The following is a 14401-nucleotide window of genomic DNA, read 5'->3' on the forward strand; positions in this document are numbered from 1 at the left end:
ACTGATGTTAAACCCCCACTATTAAAGGAAGCGTGCAGCGGAGCGCCTCATGTTAGCTGCCTCAAGTCACAGACAGCTAACAGGAAGCAGGTCGAATTTGTCTTCAAAATAAGAGCTTTACATTGCACCCCACTGGAGTTTAGAACTGGGTTCCTAGCGGGGGCTTTTAATTTCAAAGTAGCGACCGTTAGTAGCTCACCGCTACAACAACAAGCTGACAGCTACAGAGACCGAGGAGACACGAATCTCTCCCTGATCTCAGGAGAGATCTCAGCAGCTTTCCAGTAGCTCATCTTGACATCTGCGGATGAAGTCAGGAACTGTAATGTCTATTCTATCCATCTTCAGCGTAACGTAACACCAGAACACTACTGTTTACCCTCACCACGCCTCGCAGTCGCACCATGCCTGTTCAGAAGCGCAACATTGTAAAGGGTCCGATCTGAAACAGTGTCGTGCGGCACAGTGTAATGTAGTGTTCCGAACATTGCGTAATCAAATACACCAGTATGGGGGTATATTAAAAATTCATATGATAATGAAAACACCGGTATTTGGTGTGAACTGGTATACCGCCCAGCAGCAATCACTTTAATCCCAACAATTTATTGGCCATTTGTGCTATGAAATGATAAAATAAGTATGTTTATTTAAGATGTGTCAAAACCTGCTGCAAAAACTCTTCCTCAGCATTATTTTGCTCTGCCAAATCTGATTTGATGTTAAACACAGGCACACTTTGAACAGACACCTGTCATGCCTTTGTGCTCATTTTCCCAAATACCGCTGGCCATTTCAGTGTTGACTATTCTAATACCCTATATAAGTAACGTTTCACATTAAAGTCTGTAAAAAGGCAGTAACGCGTTTAGAAGTACTTATAAGATGCACATCAATGTTAAAAAGACACTTTTTAATGGGCTACAGAATTCCAGCATCTAATTAATTCTCTCCAATTCATGAAATGTTTCTAGCAAATCAAAAAACACATGTGCAGCACTGTAAACTGGGAACACGTACAATTGGCACCCCCACACCAAATAACTTTGCAGTATTCATGTTCTCCAGTTCTGATCAGCTGTGAAGAGAACACAGCACCTGGAGGGACAGGCTCATTTTTGACGTGCATTAAATTTAAGGCTGCTGTCTCACAATTTTCCATCCATCTCGGTGCTGCGCTTGTTCAACTAAAGAGACTAGATATGAGAATTAAGGAAATGGTTCGCAATAGTTACTTCAATCAATAGCCTAGAAAAAAATATGTGTCTTACAAAGAATGTTATTGATTTAAGGCTTTTTAAGACAAGTTTAAAGTCTTCTGGGTGAAGGCTGATGAGGTATATGATCTGCTGTTCTCCCTGTTTTTCTAGTGCTTTTGTAATGGCAAACAAGAAAAAAAATAAACAGAAAGGTAAACTCATCGAAATAGGAGAGTGGCTTACCACCAGCACATGCTCCAGCAGGCCCAGATATCCAGAGGCACATTCATTGCCATAACGCAGTGCTCTCATCTGGACCTCCTTGTTGACTTCGGGGTGGTAGGCAGCTTGCTGAAAGAGCAAACAGAAATCAACATAAGAAGAAGAAATTCCCACAAGGCATTCTTGAGATACCACATTCACAAAAATGGGATGGATGGATGGACGTACGGACAACCTGAAAGCACAAAAAACACACAACTTCACACCATAACACTTAATAATGCAGTTTTTACAATTAAGTTGATGAGCTGACCTATTAATCCAGACACATAACTATCTCACAGGCGAAGGAACTAATGATGTAATAATTTAATAGGTTGATAACTTTACCTTCCAAACCACAAATTCAGAATTCTGTGCTGAAATTCTGAGCATGTGTCATCAATAGCAGTGTGCTATGAATATGCATTACAATCAGGGATTCCATAACCAGCACCAGACTACCACATATGTGGGTGATATGCAATGATAACTCTCCCCGCATTTTGTTAATATCAGAATGCTACAATATCTTAAAAAGTATTCAAAATCATATAGTTAAACTATCTGTAGGTCAAACCCTGGACTGGACTGATCACACTGCAGACTCCATCTGCTGAGGAGGCTCAGGTCCTTTGGAGTGCAGGGGGCACTTTCTACAGAGTAGTCTGCTGGAGCAGCAGCATCTCAGCAGCAGGTAGGAAGAGACTGGATGAATGTATCAAGAAGGCCAGCTTCATCCTGGGATGCCCTCTTGACCCAGTGCAGTTGGTGGGAGAGAGCAGGATGATTGACAAGCTGCCATCACTGCTGCTGGTCCAAGTGTGTGATGGAGAGGTATCACAGGTCCAAGTGTGTGATGGAGAGGTATCACAGGTCCAAGTGTGTGATGGAGAGGTATCACAGGTCCAAGTGTGTGAAGGAGAGGTATCACAGGTCCAAGTGTGTGATGGAGAGGTATCACAGGTCCAAGTGTGTGAAGGAGAGGTATCACAGGTCCAAGTGTGTGATGGAGAGGTATCACAGGTCCAAGTGTGTGATGGAGAGGTATCACAGGTCCAAGTGTGTGATGGAGAGGTATCACAGGTCCAAGTGTGTGAAGGAGAGGTATCACAGGTCCTTCCTTCCTGCTGCTGTCAGACTCTACAACCAGCAGAGCTCCCAGTAGAGCTCACTGTGCACTGTTCTATAAAAACTCTATACGTAACCCATTTTTGGTTTGCACTAACTGTCAACTGTTGTCTGTCATCATTAGGCAGCTCTGTTGACCCGCAGATGTAGTGTATCAGTTTTGTTCTGTGTACCTTGCAGGAGTGCAGCATTTCAGCAATGGCCCTTCTGCTGAGGTTCGCTGTGGCAATTACATCTTCCTGACGACAGGAGTTCCCAGCAGCCACTGCCTTCGCTGTTGCCATAGTGATTCCCTTAGTCATACGAATGAACTCCTCTGGTGTGGTCGTCTTTGGCGGTGGGTCAGAACTGCTGAACACCTGTGTGGTATAACCAGGGGGCTGTTAGTGAGATACTTGAAAAACAACATAGTTCTTTCACCCAACAGGAAAATGAATCCTCCTTGGTAGAAGGGGTTGGATTGGTTTACAGGCTAGAGCGTCCACTGGGTATAATAGCAAAGAAAGCTGGTTATAAGTCACTATTAGTGATCAATAGCTGTGTTCATGGACAAAGTTTCTTTAGTCTGATTCAATTCATTATGAATAGAGAGTCCAATACTACGAATACAAAAAATATGTGTGTCTCTGGTTAGGTAGCTTGTGGCTTTGTTCATCCTGTCAAACAGCTGTAACAGCTTGAGCAACATCCTTTTGATCATCAAGGTGTTTAACAATCCTTATATCATTTAGGATCTCAAGTAAAAAAAGCTGTATCACAGAAAAGCTCTGTTTTACTACTGCCAAGTTTTTGTCTCTCCCTGTAGCAACCGCAGCTAATTATGGCCCCATGTGAGGTGAACATGTGCAGAAGGAAGATATTTAGTCAAATCTGAGAGAAACTATCAGATTAAGTGTTTACATACATACATTTTTTAGGCACTAATATTCTCCCATTGATCAGATCATCTAACATTTACACCACCACCCCTCAATCTTATTGAAAATGAATTCCGATCAAGGTCAGATCATATCAGTCTCTTCCAAATGAGGTGTCTACATGAGACATTTTTATTGTGGTTGTAAGTGGAATATTAGAGTCAATGTAAATTAATTGTTTTTAGTAAAAAGTAGATTATGTCTAGAATAGCACAAATACAGTACAATGAATGGATTACTTTTTTTAAGTAGAATCTATTATAATTTTGTTTATAATGCATTATAGACATTGGTTTATTTAATGACTATTGTTATAAAGTATTATGAATATTCATTGGTGCTTGTAACTATGATTATTTGGCACTATAGGCACATTATAACATATTTTAAGTATGTTATAAGGCATTATAGATGAGGGCTTCATGCAAAGTATTACTGAAACAATATTCCAAATGTTGCCCAATAAACACATTTCATTGAGAGGGTACAAATACTCACAGCCAGCTCCTGTTTGATGTGTTCAATTGTGGCCTCCAAAGCCCTGGTCCCCTTTGTGGCTTCATCCTCCACTGCCTTCACCGTCTTAAGGAGGGACGTGACGTTGGTCACCATCACCTACAGCGGTCAGGTTCAATCAGAAATGACATGGTTCAACAGATGACGTACTACTGACAGAGAGTACTTTTGCTTGCACTGGCAGTACTCGTATTCTGAGATGCACCAACTGCAATTTTCTTTGCCAATCCCAACTTCTGATTATTATTTTTTTTAAGTCTGATATACCGATTCCGATTTCCATTTTCTTTCTTTCTAAGATCTATAACTAACACATACACACACATCAGTGTAATCTGTCTTTAATGAAAAACTAAACTGTATATTTGTAATAAAACACTGTCTGTTAAATAATGAATAAGGATAATATGTTGTAAGTTGTTTGAATGGCCGTTTACTGAAATGTGTAATGGAATTTTAGCTCCCTCTTATACAGTATATTGGTGTATCCCAGACCAGGTGCAACAGACCACAAAACATCCTGGGCCATATTTACATGATTTATGGCGCAAGTCTGTGGTGCAAGTGCATCGAGGATGTGTCCAAATCCCTTTTGCCAGTTAACAGTACCTAATCTGGGTGCAAAGGGGCTGCATTTATACTCATAGTCATTGTTGTTTTTGTGTGCAACATAAATGTGTATTTTGCATTCCTTGTAAGACCCAGCTGGCGCACTGCTGTTTAATCAGCAGCCCTCATGTTCTCTCAGGGACAGGTATGTGGCCCTTAGCTGCTGGACCCTCCTCTACTGTTTCCCAATCCTCTGTTCCATCAACAACCCCACTGAACGGCATACAAGCGAATGTACTATGGAGGAGCACTGCAGGATGCAGCAATCGATTTATAACCAGTTGATGTGTGGATCCGGTGGGACGCGACATAACCTAGTACTTGCTGTCAGTCGTGCAGAAATGTAGAGGATCCCAGCGTGTCCTTTTGTAAATACAGGAGCTTATCAAGATTCAAGACCAGCCTTCCCATTGCTAAACTAACTCAGAGCTCTTTTAAAAAGTGTCAGTATGGTCAAGCCAATCTTGACTGTTCAAACAAAATGGGTTTGTATCTCACCTTAGCAGAGTTCTTCAGCTGCAGCATGCTGGGATCATCATGAGGTTTGCCTGCAGCTGCCTTCGTGGCACTGATGAGGTTGCCCAGAGCTTTTGCAACATCTTTCACCGCATTGATCAGGACCACCTGTGAAGTGCAGATGTGGTACAGTTTAATATGATGCCTTCATATGGTAAATGATGTACCTAGAAACAAAGTAGCAGCTATGTCCTAATTCAGTGGCTGGACATGTGTTACTGTAGGTTTGTTCGTCACACTCCATATGGTGGTCTGTGCCTGCCCCCACATAAGACATGGTTGAAAGCCATTTTATACCTTGACTGCTGCCAGAACCTGACTGAATGCTGTATTGTAGCGGAGGTTAGAAGTTGAGTAAAATGTAGGTCTGAAATCTACACTTTGTCCTTTAACCACTTTTTGTCAGTATATTGATTTTAAAAAGGGTAACTAGACACAAGTTAAGAAACATGCAACATGTTTTCGGCCAGTTACTTCTGCTTTTCATACCTGGGTCTCTGGGTCCTCAGAACCTAGGCTGGCAGCTCCCAGTTTGACCACATCAGCTAGTCTGGTGATGGTGGATACAGAAGACTGGGCAGCCTGGGCCAGTTTCTCCTGACTGGCACCAGCACCAGAAACAAGCAGCTTGGTGTCCTCCACCAAAGTCTTGGCTGTCTTCAGGATGCATTCTCTGCACACACAATGGCCACAAAGTCACCAGCTGTCACTGAGAAGCTTCACCTAAGGCAAATACAGTTCTCTTGTTTTTGGTCCAATTAGTTTCTGTTACAGTGATTAATTGAATAGGTATTTATTTATCATGTATGTATGTAAAAGTGCACACATACACACACACACACACACACACACACACACACACACACACATATCAGGGTTTATGCCAGAGATTTACAAACCTGGTCTGAGCATCTTGGAATTTCTTTCAATGTATTTTATTTACTCCTCCTCTAAATCGCCACCTTATCGTGGTGGAGGGGTTTGAGTACCCGAATGATCCTGGAGCTATGTTGTCTGGGGCTTAATGCCCCTGGCAGGGTCTCCCAAGGCAAACAGGTCCTAGGTGACGGGTCAGACTAAGAGCGGTTCCAATGCCCCTGATGACAAGTATAAAAACAAGGAATGGTGCTACCAGGGCCCCACCCAGGAGCCAGGCCTGGGGTTGGGGCTCGCAGGTGAGCGCCTGCTGGCCAGGTCTTAGCCCACGGGACCCTCAGCCCGCAAGAGTGACGTGGGCCCGCCCTCCAGTAGGTTCACCAGTACCGGTTCACCAGTACCGGCTAGAGATAGTCAGGCTCACCTCCACGCACAGCGGGCCGAACAGCTGTGCAGAGTACCTGGCCTTCTTGGAGGCCCTGGGAGGGGTACTGGAGAGTGCTCCAACCGGGGACTCCGTCAATCTACTGGGGGACTTCAACACTCACATGGGCAGTGACAGCATTACCTGGAGGGGTGTGATTGGGAGGAACGGCCTCCCCGATCTGAACCCGAGTGGCGTTTTGTAACTGGACTTCTGTGCTAGTCACAGTTTGTCCAAAATGAACACCATGTTCAAGCATAAGGGCGTCCATCAGTGCACGTGGCACCAGGACGCCCTAGGCCGGAGGTCAATTATCGACTTTGTGGTCGTGTCATCTGACCTCCGGCATATGGATACTCGGGTGAAGAGCGGGGCTGAGCTGTCAACTGATCACCACCTGGTGGTGAGTTGGATCCGCAGGCAGGGGAGGAGGCTGGACAGACTCGGCAGACCCAAACGTATTGTGAGGGTCAGCTGGGAACGTCTGGCAGGGAGGTCTTCAACGCCCACCTCTGGGAGAGCTTTGTCCAGATCCTGAGGGAGGCTGGGGACATTGAGTCCGAATGGACCATGTTCTCCACTTCCATTGTTGACGCGGCTGTTCGGAGCTGTGGCCGTAAGGTCTCCGGTGCCTGTTGTGGTGGCAATCCCTGAACCCGGTGGTGGACACCAGAAGCAAGAGATGCTGTCAAGCTGAAGAAGGAGTCCTATCGAGCATGGTTGGCTCAGGGGACTCCTGAGGCAGCTGACAGGTACCGGCAGGCCAAGCGTGCGGCAGCACGGGTGGTCGCAGAAGCAAAAACTCGGGTCTGGGAAAAGTTCGGGGAGGCCATGGAGGAGGACTACTGGTCAGCCTCGGGGAAATTCTGGCAAACCATCTGGCGCCTCAGGAGAGGGAAGCAGCCCTCCACCAACACTGTGTACAGTGGAGGTGGGGAGCTGCTGACCTCAACTGGGGATATCGTCGGGCGGTGGAAGGAATACTTTGGGTCTCCTCAATCCCACTGACACGCCTTCCATAGAGGAAGCAGGGACTGGGGACTCAGAGGTAGATTCATTCATCACCCAAACCGAAGTCACTGATAGGGATCGACCTATTATTGGTCGGGCCGATTATCAGCGCCGATATCCGGCATTTTGACGCATATCGTCGAGTTGACCATATATCAGCATGTGGCCCCACTTTTAAGTCTCTCTCTTTTTTTTAAAACCCTTACTGCAGATGGACAGACTTAAGTCTATGTGTAAAAACACTCAAAATTTAAGTCTTGGAGTTTGTATTATTCAAAATGTTGACGCCAATATTTTCCCTTTTGCTGCAAATGAATATTGGCTCCAAATATCGGTTATCGGCCTCCTTGACTACTAATAATCAGCATCGGTATCGGCCCTGAAAAAAACATATCGGTCTCTCTCTAGTCACTGAGGTAGCTGGGAAGCTGGTCAGTGGCAATGCACTGGGGGTGGATGAGATCCGCCCTTAGTACCTCAAATCTCTGGATGTTGTGGGGCTGTCTTTGTTGACACGTCTCTGCAGCATCGCATGGCAGTCGGGGGCAGTGCCTCTGGACAAGCAGACTGGGGTGGTGGTCCCTCTATTCAAAAAGGGGGACTGGAGGGTGTGTTCCAACTATCTGGGGATCACACTCCTCAGCCTCCCTGGGAAAGTCTACTCCAAGGTACTGGAGAAGAGAATTTGTCTGATAGTCGAACCTCAGATTCAGGAGGAACAATGCAGTTTTCGTCCTGGCCGTGGAACACTGGACCAGCTCTATACCCTCCACAGGGTGCTCAAGGGTTCATGGGAATTTGCCCAACCAGTCCACATGTGTTTTATGGACTTGGAGAAGGCATTCGACCGTGTCCCTTGTGGCATTCTGTAGGAGGTGCTCCAGGAGTACGGAGTCGGAGACCCTCTGCTAAGGGCTGTACAGTCCCTGTACGACCGGAGCAGGAGCCTGGTTCGCATTGCCGGCAGTAAATCAGACCTGTTCCCAGTGCATGTTGGACTCCGGCGGGGCTGCCCTTTGTCAGCGGTTCTGTTCATTATTTTCATGGACACAATTTCTAGGTGCAGTCAGGGGCTGGAGGGGGTCTGGTTCGGAAGCCACTTGATTTCATCTCTGCTTTATGCGGACGATGTTTTCTTGTTAGCTCCGTCGAGCCAGGACCTCCAACACGTTCTGGGGCGGTTTGCAGCTGAGTCTGAAGCAGCTGGGATGAAAATCAGCACCTCCAAGTCTGAGGCCATGGTTCTTGACGGGAAAAAGGTGGCTTGCTCCCTCCAGGTTGGGGGAGAGTTCTTGCCTCAAGTGGAGGAGTTCAAGTATCTTGGGGTCTTGTTCACGAGTGAGGGAAGTATGAAGCGTGAGACTGACAATTGGATCGGTGCAGCCGCCGCAGTAATGTGGTCATTGTATCGGTCTGTCATGGTGAAAAGAGAGCTGAGCTGAAAGGCGAAGCTCTCAATTTACCGGTCAGTCTACATTCCTACCCTCACCTATGGTCATGAACTTTGGGTCGTGACCAAAAGAATAAGATCCAGGCAGCTGCCTCCGCGACCCGGCCCCGGATAAGCGGAAGAAAATGGATGGATGGATGGATGGTATATTTTTTTTATGTTATCTGAACTTCTAAATGTGTTTTACATGTAGCAAACTCCTTTCAGAAATAACTCTAATAATAAATAAAGTCAAAGAATAACTTTACTAATAATAAAGTGTTGAGGTTGTGTGCATAATGTTAGCAATTGTGTGGTCAAGAGACAGAGAAAGAGAGAAAATTTGTTTCAGTTGCAGGGGGTCATTCCATAGAGGTTATTCATTGTGATTAAATGGGAGATAACATGTAATTAACTAGTTAATCTATTATCGAAGACATCTTACACTGTCTAGTGATTAGTACCTGTGGTCAGCGAATGTCTCTGCATTCTCTCTGTTCAGAGTACCAGCAGTGGCAAACATGATGGTTGTGTCGAGGTCTGCGATGATTCCAGACACAGCGCTGGCTGCGGTGATACAGGCCTGGGTGCCACGGTTACCTGCCTGCAGGGATGCCAACACATGGGAAACCTACAAGAAGACCAATCTGTTATGAGAGGAAGTCACTATTCACATCTACAGACAGATGACAAATTAAAGGAAAACTTGAATAAATGAGAGGAGAAACCTAACAAAATAGTGGCCCTGCTATGCTGTAGGGAGGCATGTTTCTAACATGGTTTGGGTTCAATTCTTCCTTTAGTGGGAGAAGAGCAGACTTGACCACCAAGAAAGCAGAACAACATGGAAATAATGCATAACTGCAATGAAATGAAGAGGGATGAACAGGAACAGACGATATGGGCCTAGAGATGTAATCCACAACCAGTTCATTATAGTTTATAATAATGCAACACAGTGAGGAGCCCAAATGCAGATCTACCTGTCGTCACTTTTAACAAAGACTCCAGTCTGCAGTATATCATGATATCATACACATCATTGACGAACCCCAGAGCTCTAGAGTTACGTGAGGCTTCATAATACAAGAAAGTTTATTTTTATCATGTTGACACTGTGACAAGATAGTTTCACACTTCCTCTCTCTCCTTTGTCCACATGAGCTCTCTCGCTCTCTCTCTTTCTCTTTCCCCCCCCCCCCCCTGAATGTCTGCATTATATGAATTTCTTTTGATAAACTGATGGTTTTTATAGCTTCAGACCATCCTACTTCCTTACTAGTCCTTTTTAATTTCAGTTCTATTCTTGGTATATTTCATTAGGTTACAGATGCTTATATTATGTAAATTTACCTCTGCAACTTTCTTTGACCTACTGATTTATTTTTTTAGTTGAGGAAAAGAAAAGGTAGTTTTAAACGTACTTATTAATAAAGGCATTAAATGCCCAAACAAGTGAACAAAGAAGTTAAATGTGTCTGACCTTCTCAGAGACTTTGCGGGCACTTTCAATCAGCTCTTTCTTGGTGAAGGAGTCATTGGGGCTGCATTGCAGAGCTCCGGCTTTTGTCACCAATCCTGTGCAGCTGAAACCCAGCTCACCCACCTGCTTCTTAATGTGAGAACCAATCTGAAAAATAAAGGATAAGAGAAATCTGCATCAATAGCATGAAAACAACAGAAAATGAGACATGGCCAGCTGACATGGCCAGTGTCTCTAAAAAGACAGTATGCTGAGGTACAGCTAGTCTTACTTCATCATTCTCTGCAGTCACGGCTGCATATTTGGCCTCATTTGCGAGGTTTCCAAACTCATTAGTCAGCTGGTTGGCCAATCCTCCAAGGTCATCAGGGTTGGTGTTCGACTTTGTCACCTGAAAAATGAGAAATCACACTAGTTTAGTAAATTGAGCACTTTTAAGGACCTGATACCATTTGAAATGAAAATGAAACTGGCAAATGTACGATGGATTTAATGGCAAATCAGGATTCAAGGTGAGCATGGAGAAATGTTTCCCCTTCAGCAGATAATTGTGAAAACTAAAATATAGTTAAGTATTTGCTTCAGTTTTGAGCATTTAACCTTGTGTTCTCTAATAACTCAGTGTCTGTGATTTTCATTGGCTTGCATGGTTAAATTAGCTGCTTGGATAAATGCTCTCTTTGGTTCCTTCAGCTATTGCTTACAGAACGTTGCAGGTGCAGGTCATATATAATCAAAACATAATCATCACTCTGCATCTGTTTTTCAATTGCCTCTGTTTTGCGCTCCTATTGTGAGAGTCCAAAAACCATATGTTCTTTCATCCCCAGCTTTTTGGAATCTGCTGCTCGACATTTGGGTTGTAAAATGACTCTGTGAGCCGCCTAGCTCCTGTTTAGTCCCCTAAGTTGAATCAGGATCAAATGATTTAATAATGCAGCTTTTCGAGACTTTCCAAATGTAGACAGAATGGGCAGAACTGGGATGGTGTATACACCGATTATCCATATTAACTCATCAACTGTTTCTTTCAAAGTTAACTCTTCTCAGGCCCCTGTGAAACCTGTGATGTTGTAATTACACATTTTGTCCACGCTGTCAAATTGGTCACAGCCTGGCACCCTTCCTGGGGGCTTGGCTTGGAATTTCATGGGAGCAGGGCTTGAGTTGTCCACTGTTTTGTAAGATGCCGGGTCATCAAACTGTTGTCTGCTGCAGCCACAAGGGCCAGAGCTGGAGGCAGGGGTTTGGAGACAGATAATAACTGGACAATAATCAAAATGCTTACCATCTCCTGCACTGTGACAGCTATAGCCTTGGCTGTCTTAACCATGGTAGTCTGATAGTCAACGAAAGTGCCTTCAGGTTCAAGTGCAGGTGTGTCTTCCATTTTATTTATGGCATCATTGATGGAGTCCACCATGCCACCCACAGCACCTGATGCACTTGCCGCCTCAGCCAGAGTGGCACCCAAGTCATCTACTGCTTCTTTCATCATCTGCACTGATTCCTCCAGGGCCTCCTGCATGTGTGCTGCCTGCAGAAAGGAAAACACTCGTCAACATATTGTGATGTCAAAACATGTATGATCTTTAAGAACAGCATGGGAGATGGAAGAGAGAATTATTTAGATGCTCCTCTGCAATGTCTCCAGTGGTTTCTGAGGTGGAGGGTCTGTCAGGGTCTAAACTTATGAGGTAAGGTGCATAATGATCCATTGTAGCTAACAAGACAGAGATAACTGGCTAAATTGTTTCAAAACACATAGTTTGCTGCCAGGTTTGCTGTGAAGGTTTGGTGCCACGCACTGAATGAACATAGTTCGTTTAGCTTGCTCACATGATTGGATGAGGTATCATGGGTAGACTGTCTTTGAGGCTATGTGAAAGTATTTTGGTTTAGAAATGTATATTTGCTGATAATATGTTGGATTCATGTTCAAGTATATTTTCAGGCACTTTTGAAAACATAAAAAACTATAAAAATATTATTGCGCAATGACTTGGCAGCCTCCCCTGCAGTAACTCTGAGGGGGATCAGCTCTGAGAAAATGATAGGGCTGTGTCATTTGGCCGTGTTTTTCCACCAGCTTATCCAGAGGACTTTGTGTGACAGGTGCCAGCTTCATTACCTTGGGGTTTCCTCCGGCCTCCTTGGCAGTGTAAAGCATCTGCAGAGCTGACTCTGTCAGGGTTTTGGTCTGGTCTAAGACAGCCATCTGCTGCTGGCTACTGAGGATCTTGGACGCTGTGCCAATGGCTGCTATGATCAGGGGCTCAAAGTAGCTGGCCATCTGAGATACCTGTTCAAGTGTGTCAAGAACAAATAAAACACAGAGATTGGACACAATAGAAAGATACCAGGCTTGAACAAGTAAAAGACATAAAAAACTAACCACTACAACATTGTCCATGGCCTCCATGTCAGTACAGATCCTTACTAGCTCCGTGATCAGGGCTGCATATGTACTACTCTCAATAGAGATGAGACAGGCGCAAAAATGTCTCACTCCTTAGCTACTTCCATCAGCAGCTCTGAAAAACAATGTGTCTGACACAAAGTGTGATTGATTAAGGCTAATTTCATCACTCAGTCTTCTGGATGTAGTCTGATGAGGTATATGATCTGATCTAAAGTGGGTTTACCTGCGTTTAAAAAAAAATCACATACACACAGTAATTCTGGTGTAAAAAGTATAAAACTGGTATGTCAGCTGTGTAGAGATGTTGTCCTGTGTTTTACCTTGTGTCCCAGCTGGGAGGCCTCAGAGCGAGCAGCCACAGCTACAGGATCAATCAAGTTACTGATCTCATGAACTGAGGCAGCCATCTGCTCATGGAGATTCTGCAACATATACACACATAGAAAATCAAATAATATGCAGATGTCATGCACAGTGCACTGGACACCAGATGAAATAACATTTGCTGAGGAATGCTGGGGAACACACATGAAAACATCAATAACAGCTAGCAAGTGAACCTTAAGAAAAACCTTTGTATATTTATCATAGTATATAAAGTTCAGAGATCCACTTTCTAGCTTCTCAAGGCTTGAAATCATATCTCATGTCTTCTTCAGTGAATGAACTGGTCCACATATAATCAGACCAAACACCCAGTTGAAGCACAGAAAAGCCTTTGCGGGGTACAAGGTAATATTAATGTTAATTTCTAAAAATGACTACTACATGACATTAAAATGTGCTTTTCGGTAAGAGACAGAATTTGACAGCTGATGTTTCACAAATGATTTGAGCCATCCAACAAAGCTCTACATGTGTATGCAGGTGTGTCTGATTGCGATCGGTGATTACCTCCATGGAAATGTCCTCTCTGGGAGTTAGCTGCTGGCTTATGGCTGCCAGAGAGGCCTGATCAACCTCTCGGATGCAGCTGTTCAGTACCTCTATAGCATCATCACATTCTCTCTGGCCAGGAGCCTTTTCTCTGCACAAAAACACACACCAGATGAAGGGTGTATACAATAATCAGTGGCTCTAAGAAGCAACTAAAAATTTAAATTCCTGCATAAAATACAGTGTGAATGCTAAAATGCCCATAGCTGGAAATGCAGAACATGCCTCACACTGCTTAACCAAAAATGTTGCTTCAGACTAGTGATCTTGTGGTTCAGTGCTTGGACATGAGCGCTATGCTCTCTTGGCTATGGTGTTGGACAGCAACGTGTATCTGTCCTGTGTCTGTCAGCATGTGTGTTTCAGCAAGTTGATTAAAAGTTATAATGTATGGGGATGTTGAATATTTGTTTTTGTCCTTCTAATGGCTTTATTGTTGAGCACGAGAGAGAGATGAGAGCAGTTCTGCATAGTGCACAGCAGGTGTCTGTCTGCCAACAGTAGCTCTGTAGCCACACACTGCTCAGTAAAGCCCACTTAGTAAAGCCCATGAATAATTTTCCATCTAACTCAGCGAATTAAGGGATTATCTTTACCAATGCAGAGTTGATGATCGCTGGAACAGACTAACCAAGACTGTTTTGGTGAGTTTTAATTTGTTTCTGTGTGTG

General features: G+C 44.3%; 1 protein-coding gene across 4 annotated transcripts in view; it reads right to left on the reverse strand.

Annotated features, from left to right (window-relative positions):
- tln1 (talin 1) overlaps window positions 1–14401 on the reverse strand; it is a 95604-nt gene that overhangs the window by 17321 nt on the left and 63882 nt on the right. For all 4 annotated transcript variants that reach the window (XM_037118332.1, XM_037118328.1, XM_037118331.1 and 1 more), the window contains 12 exons: window positions 13689–13821; window positions 13115–13216; window positions 12504–12674; window positions 11661–11909; window positions 10644–10763; window positions 10373–10519; window positions 9354–9520; window positions 5639–5822; window positions 5132–5257; window positions 4007–4123; window positions 2765–2950; window positions 1443–1550 (listed from right to left, as the gene is read on the reverse strand). In XM_037118332.1, coding sequence (XP_036974227.1) covers window positions 1443–1550; window positions 2765–2950; window positions 4007–4123; window positions 5132–5257; window positions 5639–5822; window positions 9354–9520; window positions 10373–10519; window positions 10644–10763; window positions 11661–11909; window positions 12504–12674; window positions 13115–13216; window positions 13689–13821 — 1810 coding nt within the window. The remainder of the gene's footprint in view (window positions 1–1442; window positions 1551–2764; window positions 2951–4006; window positions 4124–5131; window positions 5258–5638; window positions 5823–9353; window positions 9521–10372; window positions 10520–10643; window positions 10764–11660; window positions 11910–12503; window positions 12675–13114; window positions 13217–13688; window positions 13822–14401) is intronic.

Source organism: Acanthopagrus latus, chromosome 12 (assembly GCF_904848185.1).
Source record: "Acanthopagrus latus isolate v.2019 chromosome 12, fAcaLat1.1, whole genome shotgun sequence".
Taxonomy (NCBI): domain Eukaryota; kingdom Metazoa; phylum Chordata; class Actinopteri; order Spariformes; family Sparidae; genus Acanthopagrus; species Acanthopagrus latus.